Source organism: Eriocheir sinensis, chromosome 6 (assembly GCF_024679095.1).
Source record: "Eriocheir sinensis breed Jianghai 21 chromosome 6, ASM2467909v1, whole genome shotgun sequence".
NCBI classification, from domain to species: domain Eukaryota; kingdom Metazoa; phylum Arthropoda; class Malacostraca; order Decapoda; family Varunidae; genus Eriocheir; species Eriocheir sinensis.
Window position 1 is genome coordinate 25,508,526 of NC_066514.1, and position 25,727 is coordinate 25,534,252.

The following is a 25,727-nucleotide window of genomic DNA, read 5'->3' on the forward strand; positions in this document are numbered from 1 at the left end:
CTGAGCGAAGAACTCCACACAATTCACATCTTTCCGTCTGTTTCTTTATCTTTTCGTCGTAAGAGTGACATTTTATTACGTGTTTTTTCGATAGGGACGGTATAGAACATCACTTGAGGCTATATCGTCTTTTTATCTCAAAGGTGAAAGTGTTATTTTACGATCTTGTGTTCTTTTGTTGAAATCGCGTTCCCTTCACTAAGGCATTTGACCACAGATGTTGCGCCGACTAAACGAAACTTTCCCTCCACTAGAAAGACGAAGAGTGCGGGGTGATCTGATAGAAGTATTCAAATGGGTCAAGGGTTACAACAAAGGCGATATAAGGAAAGTACTGAGAATTAGCCAGCAGGATAGAACACGCAGTAATGGATTTAAATTAGAAAAGTATAGATTTAGGAGAGATATAGGCAAGCATTGGTTTAGTAATAGGGTGGTGGGGGAATGGAATGTTCTTATGTTCTTATGTTTAAATGTCTTCCATACTTCCTTTACATCCGGAGAATTTTTTCCCATGAGACATCTTCTATACCGTGAACCTTCAAAAGCACTCATGCAGACCCTATTAATCTCCTTTTCGGCCTCTGGAAATAGATGACGTGAGTGTTGCAAGTGTCTGAGAATGCGGCTTCAGTTCAGCGTTCCAAAATTATCGTACACACCGTATTGCATTTTCGTAGTTTCCGACTGATATCTAAAGCAAAAACAAACAAAGAAACATCAATGAATAACAGTTTCAACGCTAACTTTAATACTCTCTCGTTATCTGTGTAGGTACGAGAGTTTGAGGCTTAAAAAGTATAAATACAATGTGGTGAATACGATAATCTGGGAACGCGGCTTCAGTGCCCTTTCTTCCTATCCACACACAAATATATATTACATCACCTCGGAACTCGTGATTGACTGGCTCCACGGCTGTCGTCACTCTCACCTGTCTCTGTATTGCTTATTGATTGCTCGTCTGTCACCTGTGCTTTACGACCGCGTCTGTAATTGCTGCTTTGTTACTGGTCTTTGTGTTTGATGGTTTATTAATCGCTTGTCTCTTGCTTAACTTACACGGCCCCGACACCCAATTAGTCTGTGTGTGTGTGTGTGTGTGTGTGTGTGTGTGTGTGTGTGTGTGTGTGTGTGTGTTATTCCTTCCTTCCTTTTTTCCTGACTGGTTTCTTCTTTCCTTCCTTATTTTCCTCTTTCTTGTTTTCTATATATTTTTTCTCTCCTTCCTTCCTTCCTTCCTTCCTTCCTTCAAACCTACCTGCTTTCCTTCCTTTCCACCTACATTCCTTCCTTCCCTCCTTCCTTCCTTCCTACAAACCTACCTGCCTTCCTTCCTTCCTTCCCTCCTTCCTTCCTTCCTTCAAACCTACCTGCTTTTCTTCCTTTCAACCTACCTTCCTTCCCTCCTTCCTCCCTTCCAGTGTGTGTGTGTGTGTGTGTGATCTCCATCTCGCATATCTCGTCTCCAATGCCCCAGAAAATTTGACCTTTTATCAATTAATGTCTCTTTATCGCCTTTCACCAATACTTTCTCTTTTCCCTTTTTTTACTGTATTTGGTATGTGGTTATTTTGTTCGTGATTTGCAGATTTTCTTGTTATTTCTTTTTATGTTCAGGAAGTGTTATTGTATTCAGGTTCTCATAATCGTTTTGAATCAACGCTTTTTGCTATTAACTTTTTGCGTAACTTGTATTTTGTTTTCTATTAACTTTTTGCGTAACTTGTATTTTGTTTTTTATTAACTTTTTGCGTAACTTGTATTTTGTTTTCTATTAACTTTTTGCGTAACTTGTATTTTGTTTTCTATTAACTTTTTGCGTAACTTGTATTTTGTTTTCTATTAACTTTTTGCGTAACTTGTATTTTGTTTTCTATTAACTTTTTGCGTAACTTGTATTTTGTTTTCTATTAACTTTTTGCGTAACTTGTATTTTGTCAATTTATCACTTGCGTTCTTTTTTGGATTCATCAACTTTTTTGCATAACTCGTGTATATTTTGTTTACTTATCACGTTCAATCATCACTTTCCTCTGTTATCTTTTTTTTACTTGACGTGTATTTGCTCACTCGCCATCACGGAGAACCATTAAGTTTCCCTCTATTAACTTTAACCCATTTTGGCATAACCTGTATTTTCTTTTCCATTTATCTTGTTGTCAATATTATCTTTCATTAATCTTGTCAATATTTTTTTATCTTTGCATAACTTGTATTTGTTTATATTTTGTCTATCTTTCTTCTTCATAACGAGTATTTGTTTATTTATTATTACATAGATTCAAAACTCGTACCCGTTAAGTATTTGTATAACGAGTATTTTTCATTTATTATTACAGAGCAGCAAAACTCGTACCCGTTAAGTATTTGTATAACGAGTATTTTTCTTTTATTATTACAGAGAATCAAAACTTGTACCCGTTAAGTACTTGTATAATTGACCTCTTTTCATTATTTTTATAGGAGCAGCGAGTAGCGGGCTTTTTATTATTTCCTATTTTTGTGCCCTTGAGCTGTCTCCTTTGTTCTAAAAAAAAAAAAAAAATCAAAACTTGTACCTATTAAAAACATTCGATAACATTAACGATTATTTCTTCACTTACCCAAAATCTGCACTGGACTTCTTTATCGTGCCTAATAAATAACATAACGCAACTTCATTTCCATTCACTTTTATTTTGCACCGCCTCATTATCGCCTTCCATCTCATTAACATCTCATTATCGCCGAGGAATCATCACTACCACCTTCGCCGTTGACTTTCACAGCCGGCACTTCGTTAATTCCCTTACAATCTCTGCATATATTTGATGATCGTGAGCAATAGATACTCCTTTCCACTTCTGACCTCACCTTTCCTTTTTTGTGTCACCCCTCGTCTTGTTTATGGCTCCTGTTTATAGTGTGACCCTTCCTTCCCTCGCTCCCTCGCTGTGTATCGCTTGTTTGTTGTGTGACCCTTCCTTCCCTCGCTCCCTCTCTCCCTCTCTTCACCTTACCTTTTCTCGTGTCATTTCTTGTCTTGGTGTTTATCGCTTCTGTGTGTCGTCTCGTCTGGCTCTTCCTTTCCTCTCGTTGGAGTTCGCCCGTTCCGTTTTGCTGTGGGAGGTTGTGTTGTGCTGTTCTTCTTGTTCTGTGTTGCTGTGAAGTTGTAATGAGTTCGCTGTGGTTCTCCTCCTCCTCCTTCTCTTCCTACTTCTTGTCTATCTCCTTTTCCTCCTCCTCTTCCTCCGTCTCTAATCATTGTCCTGTTATCCCTTTATCCTTCTACCATTAGCTACTCTTGTGTTTCCATCTATATATTCTCTTGTTTATATATGTGCTTGTATCTATTTTCCTTCCTTTATTGTTCACTACTTTGTGTTCTTCATCTTCTGCCGCCTCGTCCACTCCCTCAGCCGTCTCCGTCTACTCTTGCGTTTCCATCTATATATTCTCTTGTTTATATATGTGCTTGTATCTATTTTCCTTCCTTTATTGCTCACTACTTTGTATTCTTCATCTTCTGCTGCCTCGTCCACTCCCTCAGCCGTCTCCGTGGCCTTGGGTTTGGGCTGTCACGCTCCCGTCCGCCACAGGGCTCGCCGCCGTTGTCCATCTGTTTGGGTGTGTCGAGTTGATGCGCGCCAATCAAGGTCTCCGTGTTTGTTATCTGTTTGTCTTCAGTCGGTTCTTCAAGGTTATGAGTCACTGTTTTTTCTTCCTTGTCCTTACTGTGTCCTTTCCACGAGCTGGTTTTATTTTTCTCTTTTTATTCTTTGGTTCTCATTTTCGTTTATCAGTCGTTTTTATTTATAGTTATGTGACGGAGATGTGCACCGCAGCCACGCGCAGCCATAGCCTATGCACCCACCTCTACCTTACCTTTTAGCCTCTTCCTTCATTCATAATTCTTCGTGTTTCAATGTTTCCTTTTATTTATACATATTTTGGGTCTTTTTTGTTGTCTCTCACTCGGTTAATCCTCTTCACCTTATCTCTTTTCGTACGCATATTCGTTCTCCTTCCCCTCTTGGTCGCATCCGTCACCAAGTCGTTATCTGTGTCTCCCTCCTGTCAGTGCTCGCCCTCCGTGTTTCAGTCGGTGTTCTCGCCACTTGACTATTGATCGGCGGGCAGGGCGGCGGTCCATCTGCGGGCAGCCTCCAGCGTGGACGTTATAAAGTGCGGCGGCTTAATGGCTTCACTTTTGTCATGAGTCGCCAATCAATAATCACCTTTTGTCGCCCCGAGTCAGTGCGACTTTTTTATCCTGGCTGGAGTGGGGAGCGAGGGCGAGTGTGGCTGAGGGAGCGAGGGCGTGCGGCGGTGATGAGCCATTGTGAGCCTGGCGGGGTGAGGGGGGGCGGGGCACACCTGACGCCCCTGAGCACACCCTCGCTGCCCGTCACCCTCGCCCTCGCCCAGCTGCCCCGAGCCGTCTTGACGTCTCCCAGTCAGCTGTATCTACGATCATGTGTTACCACGTGTTGGGGAGCTGGGGGGGCGTCCCCTGCGTGATACCCGTGCCGTCAGCCGCCCCGCTACTGCTGTCGGGCTCCTGGACGGGCTGGCGCAGGCACGCGTCCCCGCCAGCCTGGGAACACCTGTCCGGCGAGGCGACCCTCGCCAGGACACATGCCGGCCGTCACCTGGCCACCCCAGCTGTGTGTGTGTGTGTGTGTGTGTGTGTGTGTGTGTGAGAGAGAGAGAGAGAGAGAGAGAGAGAGAGAGATCTGCATTGCTTCCGTGGGAGCAGAAGACAAGTGGGCCTGAGGGAGTCTCTCTCCCCCCCCTCCCCTGCTGATGCTATGCATTCCTTCCGTCGTGCTCGGCGGGAAAGCTTCGTGTAGCGTCGAGGTGTGATTACAGCATCAATGTAATGCAATGCTGCTTCTGCTGCTGGGACGCTCTCGCCCACAGTGTTCCCAGAGGCTCCCAGCGTGGCCCGGGGGCGCTCCCGTACCGCTGGAGGCCCGGCAAGCACTGCCCCGCAGGTCCCTGAGGCTGCCAGCAGCGGCCTGTCCTCAGCCTGACCCTCCTCCTCAGTAGCAGAATCTCGACCGCGGCCAAGCGGGAGAGGCCTCAGCGTGTGTACAAAGCAACGGTGGCGCCGCTGCCCGAGCCGCTGGCCACAATCCCTCAGCCGGCGCGGATGTGACCCCGAGCCCGAGGAGCTGCTGCTGCTGCTGCCTCCGCGGCAGCCTTGGCCTCGCCTGTATCGTTGCCCACATCGGCCCTGCAAGAACTCGCCGGCGCGCCAGTACCAAGCAAGGCGCACTTATCGGCAGGAAGGCGGCCGCGCGGCCACAGGTCCCGCTCGCCGCGGAGGTTCCTGCCCGCAAAAACTCGCCCGGCCGTAACAGATAGCGCGGCGAAAGGTCGTTGTCTGCAAGAACCAGCGATCACCGCATGTTTAGGAGACAGCCCAGACACCTTGCCCTTATTAGTTTTACGGCGGCGGCAAGTTTCCTCAAGTGTGTGAGAAACCAGCACCGAGACCCGTCTCAGCCGCCTGACCGAGCCGGAATGGGGGTGGCACCCCCTGCCTGGCGCGGCGCCCCCAGCCCCCGACGTGGTGGTTGTGGTGAGGCCTATCTGGTGCTGCCACACGACCCGCCAATAAGGCGAGGAATGTGATCTCATCGGTGCTGGTGTGTGGCTGTCCGAGAGTCATTACTTCTTGCTCAGGCAGCCGCGAGGCGTCCCCCCCAACCCTGCCGCGGCCTGGGGGGGGGGGGGGGTAGTGCCTGAAGCGATCACCGGAGAATGGTCACTTGACAGAAGAGGGGAGAGGGGGGGGAAGGAGGAGGTGGACAAAACGTGTGACAGTGTGTGTGTGTGTGTGTGTGTGTGTGTGTGTGTGTGTGTGTGTCACTCAGGTGTTGAGGCAGGCGTGGGAGGGAGCGGCGCTGGGGTGTGAGGGCGTCAGGATGGGGGGGAAAGGGGGCGGCACGCAGCATCAGTGTGGAAGAGGAGGAGGAGGAGGCGCGGGGTGTGTGGCTCCCACCGCCGCGCGCTGTGGGAACGGAAGTCACCTCGGGATCACCTGGTGATTGGCTGGCGGCAAAAACCGAGGATTGGCTCCTGGAGACGGTTACCAAGGAGCTGATTGGCGCCTCGCAGGGAAGACTGACGCGTTCACTGGGGGGCGGGGGGCGGCGAGGCTGTGGAGGGGAGTGACTTATCGTGCACATCGAGCTAGGGCGGCGGGGGCGGCCCATCACACGCCTATTAGAGGCTCGTCACTAATGGAGCAGAGACCGAGGCGGCGCTGTGGGAATGTGGCAGAACCGGCTGTGGTGCTCTCTCTCTCTCTCTCTCTCTCTCTCTCTCTCTCTCTCTCTCTCTATCTATCTATCTATCTATCTATCTATCTATGTCTATCTGTATCTGTCTTTAACACACACACACACACACACACACACACACACACACACACACACACACACACACACACACAATCAGCAAGAGTCAGGAGTCAGCACAGAGTCGGCTGCTGAGTCTGTCCTGAGGCATCATGAGAGAGAGAGAGAGAGAGAGAGAGAGAGAGAGAGAGAGAGAGAGAGAGAGAGAGAGAGCGTTTATTAAGCACGTCGTAAATATTTCTGGTTTTGTTTGGGAGGCTTTTCGTTTTCATTCTTTACAGCCATGTCATTGCTGTTTATCTCGTCGTTGTTTATGTCGTTTTTTTATTGTTGTCTGGTCGTTGATTGGCTACCGCGGGTCATTGGCTTCCTTGCTTTTCTTCTTCTTCTTCTTCCTTTAATTGATGTGTCTGCTTTATCGCCTCTTCGTCTTCTGCATCAATTTATCACCTCAATTTATTTTATCTTCTTTTTTTTTATAGTATATGCCATTGATGTCTTCCTTTCTTTATCTAACTATCTTACTTCTATTCTTCATACTCCCTTCATTTTCCTTTCCTTTCTTTTTTCCTTCAATATATCTCTCCCTTTTGTATTTTCCAGCTTGTCCTATTCCTGTATTTTCCTCCTTTTATCGATGTCCTTTTTCATATACCTAACGTACCATTATTTTCCTATCTCTGTCTCTGTCCCTCGCTGCCTCTTCTCTTTTCCTCCTCTATCTTTTTTCCTTCCCTCCCTGAGCTTTTATCTTGTCTATTCTCCTCCTCGACTTTCTCCTCTTCATTATTCGCTTTTTTTCTTTACATTATTATACCACAACTTTTTCTCTATAGCTGTGAATTATCTCCTATCTCATTCCCGTCTTGAATATTTTTCCTTCTCTCTCTATACACTTAACCTTATTTATTCCCTCTGACCCCTTCCTGCACCCATCAATAGCTTACATCGCTTACTTAATCTCTTTCTTGTCTATATCCTTCTCTTCCTTTCCTTTACTAACCTTATTTTCTCTCCTTGTCTATTTCCTTCTATTCCTTTCCTTTACGTATCATATTTTCTTCCCTGTAACTCATTTCGTATCTCATTTCCATCTTCAGTATATTTCCTTCAGTCTCCTTCCTCAACCTTCCATCGCTTTCTAATTCCTTTCTTGTCTATTTCCTTCTCTTTCTTTCCTTTACTTACCTTATTTTCTCTCTTTCTTGTCTATTTCCTTCTATTCCTTTCCTTTACGTATCATATTTTCTTCCCAATAACTATTTCGTATCTCATTTCCATCTTTAATATTTTTCCTACAGTCTCCTTCCTCAACCTTCCATCGCTTTCTAATTCCTTTCTTGTCTATATCCTTCTCTTCCTCTCCTTTACTTACCATATTGTCTTCCCTGTAACTCATTTCGCATCTCATTCCCATCTTCAATATATTTCCTTCAGTCTCCTTACTCAACCTTCCATCGCTAACTTATTCCTTCCTTGACACTATCCTTCTCTCCCTTTCCTTTACTTACCATATTTTCTTCCCTGTGCCTCTTGATCACTCTCCTCGTTCATCGTTTACCTGCCAGACAATCACTTTCAGACAGGTATCCCAATTTCCAGGTGTCTTTTTGCACTGTTCAATTCATTTTCTTCTCTGAGACATCTTTTAATCTCAACATACATCTGCTAGGTATCCATTTAGAGCCAGGTACCTTCATTCACAAGTGTCTGTTTGTACTATATTGTCCATTATCTTCAGTGAGCCTTCTTTCATCGTCATCTCACACCTGCTGGACATCCACTGACAGCCAGGTATCTCCATTCACAGGTGTCTTTATGCATTATGTAACCTATTTTTTTCTCCTCTATCCTTTAACACCTCTAGGCATCCGCGGACAGCCTGGTATCCTCATTCACTTGTATCTTTTTGTACTTTATATCTCACTTTCCTCCCTGTATCCTCTCACCCTCAGCACACACAGGTATTCACTCACAGGTGTCTATATGCATTATGTAACCTATTTTTTTCTCCTCTATCCTTTAACACCTCTAGGCATCCGCGGACAGCCTGGTATCCTCATTCACTTGTATCTTTTTGCACTTTATATCTCACTTTCCTCCCTGTGTCCTCTCACCCTCAGCACACACAGGTATTCTCTCATTCAGGTGTTGGGTTCAGTAGTTTACGACACGCACACGCACCTCGCTGATGGCCTTCCCCTGCGCGCTGATCACTTGCGGATAGTGCTCACGTACCGGTCGTGTGTGTTGGCAGTAAGGGCGTGCACTGGGGCCTGATAAAGTGCCGGGGGCTGTTTGACACTTGCATCTCACCTTGAAGGGCTCTCGGTTACGCGTATGCTGGTATATATCGTCAAGTGGAGGATTGGTTTACCGAGACCCAGGTGGAGAGGTAGCGAATCCCCCTGCCTAGTCTTGCAAGGGTGTGGAGAAGGAATTGGACTCCGTTGTGATTGGGATTGGGCTGTTCATTCTTACAAGGCGAAAGAATGAGAGTGGAGGATTGGTTTACCGAGACCCAGGTGGAAAGAGTATCGAATCCCCCTGCCTAGTCTTGCAAGGGTGTGGAGAAGGAATTGGACTCCGTTGTGATTGGGATCGGGCTGTTCATTCTTACAAGGCGAAAGAATGAGAGTGGAGGATTGCTTTACCGAGACCCAGGTGGAAAGAGTATTGGATCCCCCTGCCTAGTCTTGCAAAGGTGTGAAGGAATTGGACTCCGTTGTGATTGGCATTGGGTGTTCATTCTTACAAGGCGAAAGAATGAGAGTGGAGGATTGGGTTACCGAGACCCAGGTGGAAAGGTATCGGAACCCCCTGCTTAGTCTTGCAAGGGTGTGGAAAAGGAATTGGACTCCGTTGTGTTGGTATTGGGCTGTTCATTCTTACAAGGCGAAAGAATGAGAGTGGAGGATTGCTTTACCGAGACCCAGGTGGAAGGGTTTGTGTGTTGTAAGTCGCGTTGTTCCACTTACAAGCTCAGGTTTAGGATGTTAGACTCCATGTAATTATATTGAATGCTAATACAAACACTACTTCTTACAATGTTAACTAGAAACTGACCTCTCTGTTGGCCTCTCATATCTACTTTCTTAATAGGAGCAGTGATTAGTGGGCCTTTTTTTATTATTTTTTGTTTCTTGCCCCTAAGCTGCTTCACTTTCTCTAACATAAAAAAAATACTGCAAATTTATGCAAGTCAGCGAGGAGTGTATGAGAGGAGATTATCACCTTAATTAAACTATGATAAACGATGAGCGGTGGACTGAGGTATAAGCAGCGTTTCTGACACATAAATATAAAAAAAAAACATTGATACTTTACGGTTTCAACACTAGATATCCTTGTCGGTGTGGCTAAGATAGTTTTGTGCCCTGGAAACATGAATACAATGCTCTGAGTACGATAATTAAGTCGAAGTGTCGATATTTCAAGGGAGATCATAAGGCATGCAGGTGTGTGTCACTTCTCAGGTATGCTCGCCCAGACATCATTATTGTTATGCTTCTTGCCTTAGAAATGACGCAGCCGGGAAGGAGAGAATGTCACCGTCGGAGCAATGGAAGGTTTGGTCATCATAAGATACACACACACATAGGTCGGTATTTTAAGACGCTCGCTCCTAACATCAGCTATTTCTAAAGGTCAAAGAGGGGGTCAGTCGGGTTCTAATGAGTGTTTCTTCAGGTTCACGGTACAGAGGAAGGGTCACACTACCACCAGGGTCATGAAACTACTCCTGGAAATGCCCACAACTCCTAGGAAAGCCTTGTCAAATAGGTGTTCTTGGGCAGCGAAATGTCTTGTAATACGACCCATAACCTCGTGCCTCAGAAATGTCGCAGATATGAATTATAATATTGCACCTTCGTAAACAAACCGCTTAAGTCATTATTTTCTACTTTACAGGAAATTAGAAAAGAATTGTCATTATCTCATTTGGCTTAAGATTTAGGCAGAAACGAAAAGGCTTATTCTAGAACACTCAAACCCTGAATGACGAAGGCGACTGTACAAAAATGTCAGTCGCATGTTGAAAAATTGATGTAGAGAAAAACCTGGAAATCGCTGGAAAATGACTTAGGCGGATATTTCATGAGGGTGACGATTTGTTTGTGTTGTTGGATTTGAAGGGTTTTGTTATGGGAAGGAAACACAACTAACCTTCAAGTGACATTCGCAAGACTCGTGCACACACTGAAGGTACACTCAGGTATTTTCAACGCTCGGTAGGTAGTGAGCGTGTGTGGCGAGGCGCGGGGTTGTGGCCAAGCCTTGGAGCGAGACGCAGCACATCTCATCTCAGCAGGTTGTCCTCCTTCACTTGTTCAGCAGGAGTGATGATGGGTTCGTGGGAGGCTTACGAGCGGTGGCGAGGCCCAATAAGACATTCCGTTGTGTGGGGGGGAGGGGAGGTGACACTACCTGACACACCACAGAGCATGTTGTGCATAGATGGAGTGTGTGTGTGAAGGTGTGCGTCGAGTACCGGCGGATCAAGCCCGACACACACACACACACACACACACACACACACACACACACGGCCTGTCAACAGTGGTACAGGTTAGTGCCCCCGTCACGCTGGCCTCCCCGCTCTGCCCGCCGTGGGTGTGCGGGGCTGCCTGGATGCACTGGTGGGGCAGGTTGCAGGCGGCCCGCGGGGCGTGTTGCCTCTTGCACGGGGGAGGCGGCGGGCGCCTCACCACGGCAGTGTGGGGGTGGGCGTGCCGTTGTGTAAACGGAGAGGGGTGCCTGGGTGAGGGCCTGTGCTGCCAGGGCAAGGGAGGGGCCGGGGGGTGAAGTGTATGAACCGTTTTGGAGTTTGTTGGTCCTGCCGGGGAGGCGCGGGAAGCAGGAAGACAGGCGAGGCAGGTCGTGCCGAGGGTAGCGGCGGCCCGTGGTTAAGGCGTCCCTGGCTTGCTGCCCCGTGCTGCAGGGGCTCAATTACGCCGCGCTCCTCGCCGCCCCGCGCTGAGGCGGCGGCATAAATATCCCGCAGTGCCTGATTACAGAGCCGGGCAGCCTGATGCCGGGTTACTCGCCGCAGCGTGTCATCACGGCGCTGGCCCGGCCCGGCTAGGCTTAGCGAGGCTCAGCCGCACCTTGGCCCGTCCCCCGCGGGGCCGGGCGTGATGGCACTGGGGGCAGGGGGCGGGGCGGGGGCTGGTCAGCGCCACACACGGGCCGGGCGGGGCGGCAATCGGCGTGTACATCACCGGCGGACAGACGCGTAATTTGCCGATGACGGCGATAGGCCGCGGCGGCGTGCACGTATAACTTCAGATCCACGACCTTCGTAAAATAATAATTTGCACGTCCTTGCCGGGCCGTAACTAACGCGGAGGACATAAAACTGTGGCAGAGGCGTCACGAACCTGCGTTATTTACAGCTGCCGTCACGAGCCGTGGGCTGCCGCTGGCGGCGACGGCGGCGGCGGCGGCGGCGGCGGGGGCTGCTGCCGATGGTGGGGTTTGTTGGCATGGCCACCAGGGCAACACCCAGCCATCAGTCAGCCGCGGGGCCCCGGCCTCCCGTGCACCGCCCCGCGTCACGACCCGGCCGCCGCCACTACCACCGGGGCGGGGTGGGGCTGCACCTGGGCCTGGGCTACCTCAGTGACCTCTTAAGTGCTGACCTCCCCCTCGTAACACACACACACACACACACACACACACACACACACACACACACACACACACACACACACACACACACACACACCACAGCTAGGTAAATATATACTCACTCCAATCTCTCGTAATTGAGTATCCCCGTCATGTACTTCCCACCTTGTGGACGTATATTCGTTAGCTATGTATTCATCCCCTTGGCTGCCTTGCCCTCAAGAAACTGTATGCTAATTATATCAATTATGATTATATTGTGGTGTCGTCCCGTATCATCCCGTATCGTGAGACATCCCATCCTGAGTACATACATGAATTTCGACACGGTACCGTGTCTTTTGTCGACTGCTTGTCGGGCTCTGTCCCACCCAAGTTTACATATATTATTATAAGAGCAAGTGATGACGAATGTGTGCATACAACTAGGACATCAACACTCACTTCTTGTGACGTGCTCCGCTTTGCATCGCTTTTTAGGTCCGCCTTGCTGCTGCCTTACACTGAGAGGCTTCACTTAGTTGCTCTGTGATGGTAAAGATTGGGTTCAGGATGGGATGTCTCACGACACGGGATGGCAGACGACACCACACATATTATTGTCATTGTTATCATCATCACACACACACACACACACACACACACACACACACACACACACACACACACACGCACTTCGTTCTGTGCAGCAGCACAGCGGTGCGGCGCGGCCTGGCCGGGCTATCTCCCCACATCGCGGCCCCGCGGCCCCTCCTCTTAGCGCCGCCTCTTAATTAGCCGCTGATATGAGCAGCCCACGTAGGCGTCCTCCGTGCTCTCAGGGCTGAGGGCCGCCCATCTGGCCACCCTTTGCTGCCCCCCTCGCCGCCGCCACCACCACCACCACCACATAACCTGCTTCAGTATAACCATCATCATTATCATAGCCATCATCATCATCATCATCATCATCATCATCTTGGTGCTGGCAGGCCTCAACAGGTGTATCTTCGTTGTTGTTTTCTGTTTGTTTGTTTGTTTGTTTTGATGTTAGTGATGCCGGAGTCGTGTCGGGGACCTGCTGGCATTGCTGCTGCCGCTGTGGTGCTGTTGGTGTTTGTTACGGGAGGTGGCAGTCGTGGGAATTGTTGTTGTTGCTTGTGTTGCCGCTGTTGTTGTGCTGTTGTTGTTTGTTATGAAAGGTGGTGGTGGTGGTGGTGGTGGTGGGACTTATTGGTTGTTGTTGTGCAAGTGCGCGGTTGTGATGGAGTTATTAAGTGGTGTCATGACGGTGGTGGAGATGTGGGCGTAGGATGATGTCTGGTGGTGGTGGTGGGGGTGGGGGGTGTAGGGTGATGGTGGGGAAGGGGTGTGGGGTGATATATGTGGTGGTGAGGATGGTGATGATGGGGGGTGTAAGGTGGTATCTGTGGCGGTGAGAGGGAGTTAAGTGTAAGGTGATGGGGGGAGGTGCCAGGGTGGTATCCGTGGTGGTGGGGGCGGTGTGGGTGTAGGGTGACGTGAGGGCTCTTGTGGCCGCTCCCTTCCCCGGCTGGGCGGCGGAAGGTAATCTGGGCAGCGATAGCGGCGGTGATCGCGGCGATAGCGGTGGTCGGAGCTGAAACGCGATATTGACTTGGCTGCCGAGTGGCCGCGTCACATAATATCGCGGGGAGGGATGGCGTATCATCTGTCCCCGGCCGCCCCTCCCCGGGGAGTATTGCATCTCAATTATTGGCGTGGGAACCTGTCGCGGCCAACTCGTTGACTTGAGGCGGCAAGAGGGCGGAGGCTGGGGGAGGGGGCGCCGCGGCGCCGCCATACGGGTGAGCACTCTCCTGCCCCTCCCGCCCTGCACCGACTCCACTGTTCTCACACTCACTGTATTTTCATGTCTGTGTATGTTGGGGCGTCCGTGGGGCGGGCTGGGACGGCAGGCTCAAGGCAGGGGTGGCCCGCCGCCAGGGAGGGAGGCGGAAATTTTCGGAGAGTGCATGCTGAGTACTTGTCTGTTCCCGCCTGCGCCAAATAAGAAACGTGAAGCCGTTCCAGCCGTCCATGGTCGCCGTGCTGGCCGTTGCGTCACCACTGGCGGGCACAATCTCGGGGCAATCAGGCTGATCCTGTGCAAGGGTTGTTCTGTTAAGCCAAAACGACGCTCAATGGAAGGTATGCCGCTCCATGCTGGCGCGGTGAGGGCCCGGGGCGGGCGGTGGCCGTGACCCGCCCGCCTGTAGTCGCGGCGCGGCGAGGGTCGTCAGGACGTGCAACACTCGGGGTTATTGGCGTGGTCATGTCGGGGTGGTCCCCACGGCCTGGCCGGGGCCCGCCTGGCGTCACGCGGGGCGGCGGGCATCATCTGCCTCTCAATAGAAAAGTCATCGATTTTCCTCCCTCCACTTGAGGCTCGAGCAGCGCCGTGCCCTGTGTGGCGGCGCACCCGTGCAGAACTCTGCCCGGGGGCTGCTGGCCGTGCTGTGAGGCCCATGCCCTCAGCACAGCCGCCACTCGGCACTCAGCACAGCACAACGCCGGGGCTTCCGGCTCCAGACCATCGGGGGGCAGGGGGGCGCCACCTGGACTCGTCCTCTGCGGGACGGGGTGGGAGGGAGGGAGGAGGGGGTGATTGCAGCAGCCGCGCAGCTGTGCTGCAAGTACTGGTTGACGGAAAGTTTGTAATCCTTTTCCCCTGGTCATCAAAGTGTGGCATTTAGCTATCTTTGTTTTGATTCAATATTTTAAGGACACGGAACCTGAATGACGGTGATTTTTTTTTTTTATTTTTTTATTATTATTATTATTATTATTATTATTATTATTTTTTTTTTTTTTTTTTTTTTTGTGTGTGTGTGTGTGTGTGTTAGGTGATAAGGACGTACACTGTCTCGCATCACTACAGCCGCCTCTCTCTCCCCCACAGGTGCACAGACGAATACGTCGGGGAGTACTGCCAGCACCTGAACCCGTGCCGGAACGGCCCCGGCCCCCGCTGCCAGAACGGCGGCACCTGCGAGGCCATCTTCTCGCTGTCCGGCCCCAACCCCAAGTTCAAATGTATCTGCCCCGTGGGGTACCAGGCCTCGCTGTGCGAGATCCCCGTGGCCAACGCCTGTGACTCCGACCCCTGCATGAACGGCGCCACCTGCCAGCTGCTCACCCTCGACACCTACCGCTGCCAGTGCCCCTCGGGCTTCCGCGGCGAGCAGTGCGAGAAGGTGGACCACTGCGCCTCCAAGCCGTGCCGCAACGGCGCCACCTGCCACTCCCCCCGCAACACCTTCAGCTGCACCTGCCCGCCGGGCTTCACCGGCAACACCTGCACCACCGATGTGGACGAGTGCCGCGACAAGCCTTGCCGCCGCGGCACCTGCAGCAACACCTTCGGCTCCTACACGTGAGTACTGCGTGTGTGTGTGTGTGTGTGTGTGTGTGTGTGTGTGTGTGTGTGTGTGTCATCGCCGTACACTGAGGAACTCCCCTGTGATGGCAGGGCCGTGTCCTGTGCCTGCCAGCAGGGGATGGGTTTTGCAGGCGGTGTTGACCTGGCACTGTGTGGTCAGCAGGAGTGTTGGTGGCGTGACGGGACACAGGTCAGCACCGCGCCCTGACTCACCACGCTGGCCGCTCCGCCCCTTGCCTCACCCTCTCCTCATGCTCCCCGCCCTTGCTGCCGAATACGCTTCACCCATCTCCGTCCCTTCCTCACCTTGCCCTTGCTCGCTCTTATACCCTCATTCTTTCCTCTCCCCTAATCTCCTTAGCTGCTCCTCTCTCTCGCCTCGCTCTTCTTCGCCTCTTCCCTTCTCACACCGCTGTATACCGTTCACATTACCTCGGCAAATAAGCCCCTCCCCCTGCCCCTTTGGCTGTATCTCATTGGCCAGTCCGCAAGTCAAGCCTCTCCGTTTTCTTTTCAATGGACTTTTCTCTTTAATAGTTTCTCTTCACTGTAGGAAGCGTGAGTCGGGAGCACGCAACACGCCATGCAATTACTGGCTCATTAGGCAAAGGGCATCAGTGTGTGTGTGTGTGTGTGTGTGTGTGTGTGTGTGTGTGTGTGTATAGCTTCCTCCCTTCCCTTCTTTTTGTTTTGCTCTCTCCCTTACTCCCCTTCCACTTCTCTCTTGCTTTCCTCCCCTCATCCCGACCCTTTCCTCCCTTCCGTCCTTTCCTCCCCTCTCACTCACTCTTTCCTCTCCCCTACCTCTCATCTCCCCACATCACAACTCCCCTCCCCTTCGCTCTTCACTCTGCTCCCCTTATTCCCTTCATTTCTCCCTTTCACCTATTCTCCCTCTCTTTTCCCTTCACTCTTTCCTCTCCCCTTCATTCTTTACCTTTCTCCTCTTCCATCTTGCTTCCTTTCTACTTTTATTTATATCTGTCTATCTTTACATATCTATTCATCTACCTACCTACCTGTATATCTATTTAACTCTACCTAATGACCTGCCTACCTGTCTTTGTGTATATGTCTTACTTATGGTGGCCTAACACAACACTACCTGATGACCTGCCTACCTGTCTTTGTCTATATGTCTTACTTATGGTGGCCTAACACAACACTACCTAATGACCTGCCTACCTGTCTTTGTCTATATGTCTTACTTATGGTGCCCTAACACAACACTACCTCGTCCCGTTCCAGGTGTAACTGTGATGTTGGGTACACAGGCGCCAATTGCGAGAGCCAGTATGTGCCCTGCGAGCCCTCCCCATGCCACAACGGCGGAACCTGCCGGGCGAGGGACGCCTTCTCCTACGACTGCCACTGCCGGTCTGGTAAGTACGAGGGAGTGAGGGAGGAGAGCACAAGATGAGGAGTGAGGGATGCAGGGGAGAGAGAGAAAGAGGAGGAGGAGGAGGAGAGAAGGAAGGAAGAGGGTAAGGAGAAAGAGAGGCAAGGGAAGAAGAGGAAGAGAAGGGAGGAAAACATAAGAAGAGGAGTGAGGGGTACAGGGCAGAGAGAGAAAGAGGAGGAGGAGGAGGAGGAGTGATGGAAGGAAGAGGGAGAGGAGGTGAAAGGGGGCGGGGTGAGAGAAGAAAGAGGAGCAAGGGAAGAAGAGGAAGGGAAGGGAGGAAAACGTAACAAGAGGAGTGAGGGGCACAGGGCAGAGAGAGGAAGAGGAGGAGGAGTAGTGAAGGAAGGAAGAGGGAGAGGGGAGAAAGGGAGGCAAGGGAAGGGAAGAGTGTGAAGAGAGGAAGGGAAGATACACACACACACACACACACACACAGAGCAATAGATCAATGGACTTTATTATCGGAAGAATTCTTGAGTGCAAAAAAAACAAAACCTCACATTTTTTTAAAGAGAAATGTGATATAATAGTTTCTCAAAAGGTGGGAGAGAACTCGACTCAGTCCTGTTAGAATACAGTTAGGTAAACACACACACACACACACACACACACACACACACACACACACACACACACACACACACACACACACTTTTTTCCACGCACGGAGCGAGGAAGACCAAAAATCACACGGGGTTGAACAAGACCAAGGACGCCTCATCACGGGGTCAAAAGCAATGTGCTCTTCACCATGTCTTCCTTCCGCTATTACCAGCCGTCCCTCCCCCTCCCCTTCCCCTCCCCCAACCCTTCCAACCCTCCCCTGCCCCTCCCCAACCCTTCCAACCCTCCCCTCCTTACTCGACCATCCTTTCCCTATGCCAGAAAAGAGAGGTTGAGTGTCTTTCAGCGTCGAGACAAGATACAATACCAGACAAGATACAATACCAGACAAGATACCATACCAGGACAAGATACAATACCAGGACAAGATACAATACCGGGACAAGATACAATACCAGGACAAGATACAATACCGGGACAAGATACAATACCAGGACAAGATACAATAGCAAGATAGAATTAATAAATAAATAAATAAATAGACAGCTGAAGACGAACCACTGCAAGTCATCGTGTTAAAAGATTAAAATAATTACACACGTTCTCATCGGCTTACTACTTTCCCCGTCACTGCCGCGCGGGGAGAGAGAGAGAGAGAGAGAGAGAGAGAGAGAGAGAGAATAATTTCCAAAAGATGAGAAAAAAAAAAGAATGGAAATAGAAGAAGAAAGGGGAAAAAGGAGTTGAAAAAGAAAGGAGAGAAGAAGGAAGAGGTAATTACAAGAGATGCATTAAGAGAGTAAGAAATAATATATGAGAGAGAGAGAAGCGGTCACTCGCGGAGGACTGGGTGAAAAGGGAAGGGAAGGGACGAGTGGCTCCCGCCGGGCTGACCTTTCCCTATGTTAAAGACGAGGAGAGTAAACACGCTCCTGCCTCAAAACGTGACCCGAGCCTCTTGTTCCTCTTCCGTCCGTCAAGCAGCCGTGTGTGTGGTGGGGGGGGGAGCAGAGAGAGAGCAGCGGCAGGAGGGCTGCGGTGGGCGGCGTGTGCCGGTCGGTGGGACGCGTGGCGGCGCCTCACCGCCACCTGGGAGGGTCGCGCGTCGCCCTCATCGCCGCGGCACAGTGCCTGGGGCTGCGAGGCGCCGTGGCACCGCGGTGTCAGGTCGGCGCGAGGCTGTACTGGTCGGCTCGGCGGCCCGTAGGGGCCCGGCGACCCCTGACCTTTGGCCAGCCTCCACGGCGTCACGACCTGCGCCAGGGGTCGGCCGGCGCGGGGTTTTTGTGGGGGGAAAGTGAGGCTGTATTGAATCTCGGCCATTGCTTGTAGCGGCGTCGGGACTAGTGGAGGGGGGTGGGGGGTGCCTTCCTGCCCGGGGCGGGGAGGCGGCCCCTGCGTGCCCTCCTTCACCCTCCCTCCTGCAGCCCCGTGACTCCACCGCTGTAAAAAGTCTCCCCTTCCTCCACCTGCCGCACCCCCCCCACACACACACCCGCCCCTCGCCGTGATTAGCCCGCCGGTGTTCCCGCGGCCTGACTGTCACCGCCTCGGCCTCCTTGTGACTGATGCCGGTGACTCTCTCTCTCTCTCTCTCTCTCTCTCTCTCTCTCTCTCTCTCTCTCTCTCTCTCTCTCTCTCTCTCTCTCTCTCTCTCTCTCTCTCTCTCTCTCTCTCTCTCTCTCTCTCTCTCTCTCTCTCTCTCTCACACACACACACACACACACACACACACACACACACACACCGGGGCTCGGGGCGGGGCGGGGCGGGGCGGGCAGCTGGGTCGGGGTGTGAGAGCGTTCCCACGAGCAGCTCCCCATCACCCTCAGAGGGGAGAGCAGCGCGCCTCTCCTCCCCTCTCCCCGCCTCTCCCCTCGAGGGTTGAGGCCCCTGCAACGACGCGCGCCCTGCTGTCCTGATGCTGCCCCTCCCCGCCTCGCTGAGCACCCCACACACCTGTCCCCCACACCTGTTACCACACTCTCACCCTCATCTCAACCGCAGCATCCCTCACACATGTTCCCATCGTCTCACCCTCGTTCCCCCAGCATCTCTCACACCTGTTTTCAGCTTCATCCCAGCACATCCTCTCACCCTCGTCCCTACTGGAGCACCCCTTACACCTGCTCTCACCCTCATCCCTGCCCCAGCATCCCTCACACTCTCCTCAGCCACATCCCGGCACATCCTCTCACCCTCGTCCCTACTGCATCATCCCTTACATCTGTTCTCACCCTCATCCCAGCCCCAGCATCCCTCACACTCTCCTCAGCCACATCCCAACACATCCTCTCACTCTTGCCCCTCTCCCCCAGCATCCCTATCAACACCTCCTCTCGCCTTCTTTCTAGACAAGGCTAAGAGTATATCCATGTTATACCCCGCCCCTCACCCCTCTTGGGCACTAAGGGGGGCGGGGCTGGACGTGAATGAGGCCTTGCAAGTCTTGAGTATCGTCACTATTACTATTACTAATCAGACTCTTGCTCCCCCCCGTGCAGGCTTCAAGGGTAGGAACTGCGAGATCAACATTGACGATTGCGAGAAACACATGTGTCAGAACGGAGCGACGTGCGTGGACGGCGTGAACACCTACACCTGCGCCTGCCCGCCCACCTTCACCGGCCCCTACTGCACCGAGGACGTGGATGAGTGTGCCGTGCGCCCCACCATATGCAAGGTGAGTCCCCCTTGCAGCCCCTGAATGGCCCTGTGCTCGGTATTATCAGACGCTTCCGCCTCACATCAGCTATTTCCAAAGGCCTTAGAGGAGATGAATCGGGTTCTAATTAGCGTTTTTCTCACGTTCATGGTACAGAAGAAGGGTCAACCTGCTACCAGGGTCATAAAACTACCCCTGGAAATGCCTAAAACTCCTACGAAAGTCTTTTTTTATTTTTTTTAACAACAAAGGAGACAGCTCAAGGGCACACAAAAAAAGGAAACAATAATAAAAAATAAAAAGCCCGCTACTCGCTGCTCCTACAAAAAAAAAAATCAAAAGAGGTGGCCGAAAGAGAGGTCAATTTCGGGAGGTACAGAAGAAGGGTCAACCTACTACCAGGGTCATAAAACTACCCCTGGAAATGCCTAAAACTCCTACGAAAGCCTTGTCAAATGTGTGCCTGGGCGCTGAAATGTTTTAAGAATACAGGCTTGTGTTCCGCCATAGGGCCACAGTAGTTTCGGCCCCACGACTACATACTCCCCTGTGCTCCTCTCAGACACTTGGCTCAGATACGAACTAGCCGAGAAAATGAAAAAGGCCTAAAGGAGTATATTATCTTGCAGGCAGGTCATTGGTAGAGCACAACAGGCCTGAGTCAGATAAAGCACTTAATATTAGAGTTTTTAGTGTTTCAAGTCTATTATATGCTGTCCAACTCCCTGATGCAAGAGTTAACCAGTATCTTCAACATAATATTAAGAGTTTTTAAGTGTTTCAAGTCTTATATGCTGTCCAACTCCCTGATGCAAGAGTTAACCAGTATCTTCAGCATAATTAATTAGAGTTTTTAAGTGTTTCAAGTCTTTTATATGCTGTCCAACTCCCTGATGCAAGAGTTAACCAGTATCTTCAGCATAATTAATTAGAGTTTTTAAGTGTTTCAAGTCTTTTATATGCTGTCCAACTCCCTGATGCAAGAGTTAACCAGTATCTTCAGCATAATTAATTAGAGTTTTTAAGTGTTTCAAGTCTTTTATATGCTGTCCAACTCCCTGATGCAAGAGTTAACCAGTATCTTCAAAATAATATTAGAGTTTTTAAGTGTTTCAAGTCTTTTATATGCTGTCCAACTCCCTGATGCAAGAGTTAACCAGTATCTTCATTCTCTCATCCATTTCACTGGTAAACTTCAAAACAACCTTCTTATATAGTTCCTCTCCTTCCCACAGCTTAAACTCTTTCAAAAGGGGAGTCTTAAAACACTTCAAAAACTAAATTTGATCAGGTCATTTTCCTTCTTCCTGTCTTTATTTATTTATTTATTTTTTTAGGGGGGAGTGTTGCATTTTTTTTCACTATAGTATTAATGGTATCACTGTAAACTAGGCTTTATAATTGTAAGAATTTCACCCCTTGTACGAAACCGGGCCACACCCTAACCCTTGCTGCCGTGTCTCCTTGCAGAACGGCGCCACCTGCACGAACACCGTCGGCGGCTTCTCGTGCATCTGCGTCAACGGCTGGACGGGCGAGGTCTGCTCCGAGAACATCGACGACTGCACCGGGGCGGCCTGCTTCAACGGAGCCACCTGCATCGACCGCGTGGGCTCCTACCTGTGCCAGTGTACCCCGGGGAAGGTAGGCGGGGGCGGCGCTCCTTCGTGTGTGTGTGTGTGTGTGTGTGTGAAAAGTAGCAAGTAAGTCAAGCGCGGGGCTCCTTCCTCAACAGTAGCGATCTTCAGACGATTCTTATAGCGACCCAGTGTTATTTGTGTGTGTGTGTGTGTGTGTGTGTGTGTGTGTGTGTGTGTGTGTGTGTGTGTGAAAAGTAGCGAGCAAGTCAAGCGCGGGGCTCCTTCCTCAACAGTAGCGATCTTCAGACGATTCTTATAGCGACCTAGTGTTATTTGTGTTTGTGTGTGTGTGTGTGTAAAGTAGCGAGTAGCGGGCTTTTTTTATTATTGTTTCCTTTTTTTGTGCCCTTGAGCTGTCTCCTTGGTTGTAAAAAAAATAAATAAATAAATAAAAAAATAAAGTAGTCTCAAACAGTACTTGGGCGCGATCTGAACTCTTGAGAACCCCGCTGTACTGCATGGGTCATGGTTGTCGCCGCTCCGTTTAGGGCAGGGCGTGTTACGTGTTGGCGGGGCTCAAGTAACCGCCGCCACAATACACGGCTGTCGTACACGGCTGGGCGGGTAGTAAAGTCTGCCTTTTGGGGACGCTGGGTTGGCGACGCCCGGCGGGAGTGTGGCTGTTGCCGGTCCCGTCACTCGTCAGTCTTTGTGGCAGCGCCGGGGAAGGTCAGCTCAGTGTCTGTCTGCAGCACGAGGAGCGTAAGTAGCATGACGCCTCGCGCTAACGCCCTCAAGAGGTGCAGTCAACGAGGCGGGTTTTGTTGCGGTGTGTTGTGTCGGCGGGGCTCGGCGTCGCCCCGCATGTAAGAGTTGGTGTTCCCGCCTCAATACATGCACCTAAAAGTTTGTACGTGAAGATGTTTTGCTCCCTTATTTAGCTGACGGTGATGGGCGTCGCGGAGGAGGGAGAACACTTACGTCTGCACCTGAGGCTTCAAGGGAGGGGGGTGTTCTTTTATAGTTTGCCTTGCCGGGGGTGGTGTAAGGTTTAGTGCCCAGGGCGGCGCGGCGCTCAGGTAAATGTTGCAGAGGAGGAAGAACACGTTAAGCACCTGAGAATTTGAAGACCGAGTTATTTTTTTTCACATTTTATTTTTCTCTATAGGACCAACATCAAGTTTTCGTGTGTGTGTGTGTGTGTGTGTGTGTGTGTGTGTGTGTGTGTGTGTGTGTGTGTGCTGAGCCTCCTGTCCCTCGCAGACCGGCCTGCTGTGCCACCTGGACGACGCCTGCGCCAGCAACCCGTGCCACCCCGGCTCGCTGTGTGACACCTCCCCCACCGACGGCGGCTACATGTGCACGTGTCCGCCGGGCTACAAGGGCGTCGACTGCACGCAGGACACCGACGAGTGCCAGGAGGGCCTCCCCTGCGAGCACAACGGCACCTGCGTCAACACCCCCGGCTCCTTCAGGTGAGACCCCGCCCTTACCTGTGTTGAAGGCTGCGACTACTACTACACTACTACTACTACTACTACTACTACCACCACCTGTACTACTACTTTCAACTCTTAATAACAGCTCTTTCGTCCCTTCATATACCTGAACATCGCCTAGTCCCTAGTTAAATGGAGCTGCTGGGTAAGTTTTTCTGCCAAGCCTTTCCTCCTTCCATGTGTCTGCTGCCGGGTGCTCTCTAACAAGTCTTCCCCCCTCCCGCCCACAGGTGTGACTGCTCCAAGGGATTCACGGGGCCGCGCTGCGAGATCAACATCAACGAGTGTGAGAGCAACCCGTGCCACAACCAGGGCACGTGTCTCGACGAGCGGGGCGCCTTCCGATGCGTCTGCATGCCCGGTAGGTGCCGCGCCTCCTCGTCTCACCCTGAAGGGACCACTGTTACTGCTGGTAGACTGTGCGTGGTTAGGCGAGACAGAAGGGAAAGGAAGGGGAGGAAACGGAAGGGAAATGTAGATAACGGAAAGAAAGTTAAGAGGCAAGAATGGAAGGGACGGGAAGAAAGGGAAGGGAAAGGAACAGGATTGGAAAGCAAGGAAAGGAAAGGAAGCGATGATTGGGGAAAGGAAAGGAAAGGAAGCTAAGGGACAAGAATAGAAGGAAAAGGAAGGAAGGAGAGAAAGTTTAAAGGACATGAATGGAAAGGAAGAAGAGGAAAAAATGGAAGAGGAAGTAAAGAGAAAGGAAGAAAAAGGAAACGAATAGAAAATGAAAATAACAGAAGGAAAGGAAAAGGAAGGGAAGGAAAGGGAAAAGAAAGGATATGAAAGGGAAAGGAAGGGAAGGAAAAGAGAGAAGAGGAAGTAAATAGAGGAAGAAAAGGGAAGGTAAAGGAAAGGAAGACAAGGGACAAGAATAGAAGGGAAGGGAAGGAGAGGAAATTATAAGGTAAGGAAGGGAAGGAAAAGTTAGAAAAAGGGAAAGAAAAGGAAAGGAAGAGAATGGGACAAGAATAGAAGGGAAGGGAAGGAGAGGAAATTATAAGGGAAGGAAGGAAAGGAAAAGTTAGAAAAAGGGAAAGAAAAGGAAAGGAAGAGAATGGAACAAGAATAGAAGGGAAGGGAAGGAGAGGAAATTATAAGGTAAGGAAAGGAAGGAAAAGTTTGAAAAGGGGAAAGAAAAGGAAAAGAAGAGAATGGGACAAGAATAGAAGGGAAGTAAGGAAGGAAAGGAAGGAAAAGATAGAAAAGGAGAAAAAAGGGAAAGAAAAGGAAAGGAAGACAAGGGACAAGAATAGAAGGGAAGTAAGGAAGGAAAAGATAGAAAAGGAGAAAAAAGGGAAAGAAAAGGAAAGGAAGAGAATGGAACAAGAATAGAAGGGAAGTAAGGAAGGAAAGGAAGGAAAAGATAGAAAAGGAGAAAAAAGGGAAAGAAAAGGAAAGGAAGAGAATGGAACAAGAATAGAAGGGAAGTAAGGAAGGAAAGGAAGGAAAAGAAGAAAAGGGAAAAGAAAGGGAAACGGAGAGAATGGGGCGGAATTCCTCACCATCAGAAACACGAACAAGAAGCCATTTAACTTTTTTTTCGAGGAATGAACGAAATTGTCGAAAAATATAGTTACCAGATAAAGCTTGCCATATATACACACTCCCTCCGCCAGATGTCACGGAATCTCACTAACCTAACCTAACCTAATCTAACCTAACCTAACCTAACCTAACCTAACCTACCCTTACCTAACCTACCCTTACCTAACCTACCCTTACCTAACCAAACCTAACCTAACCTAATCTAACCCTAACCCTAACCTAACTTAACCTAACCTACCCTTACCTAACCTACCCTTACCTAACCTAACCTAACCTAACCTAATCTAACCCTAACCTAACTTAACCTAACCTACCCTTACCTAACCTAACCTAACCCTAACTTAACCTAACCTAACCTAACCTAACCTAATACCTATCAGTTTCCGGGTGGTGCGATTTTATATAGACTAGATTTGAGTAACATTTTGGGGTGGGTGAGGCAGAAACGAAGTGAGATGGCTAACCAGCGAGCTTGATAGAGAAGGGGGTTGAAGTGCTCCCGAGGCCGTGTGTGTGTGTGTGTGTGTGTGTGTGTGTGTGTGTGTGTGTGTGTGTGTGTGTGTGTGTGTGAGGCTGAGGCTGCACTGCGCGGCCACCCTTCCCAGCCTTGCTTTCCGACCTTCCTCGCATAGACCAACCAGGCGACCTCGGCACCTTTGTGTGTGTGTGTGTGTGTGTGAGAGAGAGAGAGAGAGAGAGAGAGAGAGAGAGAGAGAGAGAGAGAGAGAGAGAGAATCACAAAACACAAGAAATCTAATCATCCAGTAAAAAAAAAGGGGAAGCCAATAAGAGAGAGAGAGAGAGAGAGAGAGAGAGAGAGAGAGAGAGAGAGAGAGAGAGAGAGAGAGAGAGGGGGGGGGGGGGTTCTGCAGGACTGGTTAGCTGGTGGGCGTACCGGTAAAAAAAAAAAAATGAAAGTTTTCTTACGTCGTGGCGTCTTTTTAATTACGCAATCTGTGCTTTGTTTCGGGGGAGGACACACACACACACACACACACACACACACACACACACACACACACACACACTACGAACCTGGCTAAATTTCATAAAACAATAGAACATCAAAAACACACACACACACACACACACACACACACACTAAG

At 50.3% G+C, this 25,727-nt stretch overlaps 1 protein-coding gene across 2 annotated transcripts in view; it reads left to right on the forward strand.

Annotated features, from left to right (window-relative positions):
• The window catches only part of LOC126990811 (neurogenic locus Notch protein-like), a 154,823-nt gene that overhangs the window by 115,707 nt on the left and 13,389 nt on the right, over positions 1–25,727 (forward strand). For both annotated transcript variants that reach the window (XM_050849452.1, XM_050849459.1), the window contains 6 exons: positions 14,881–15,354; positions 16,609–16,742; positions 19,831–20,009; positions 21,462–21,635; positions 22,835–23,046; positions 23,301–23,431. In XM_050849452.1, coding sequence (XP_050705409.1) covers positions 14,881–15,354; positions 16,609–16,742; positions 19,831–20,009; positions 21,462–21,635; positions 22,835–23,046; positions 23,301–23,431 — 1,304 coding nt within the window. The remainder of the gene's footprint in view (positions 1–14,880; positions 15,355–16,608; positions 16,743–19,830; positions 20,010–21,461; positions 21,636–22,834; positions 23,047–23,300; positions 23,432–25,727) is intronic.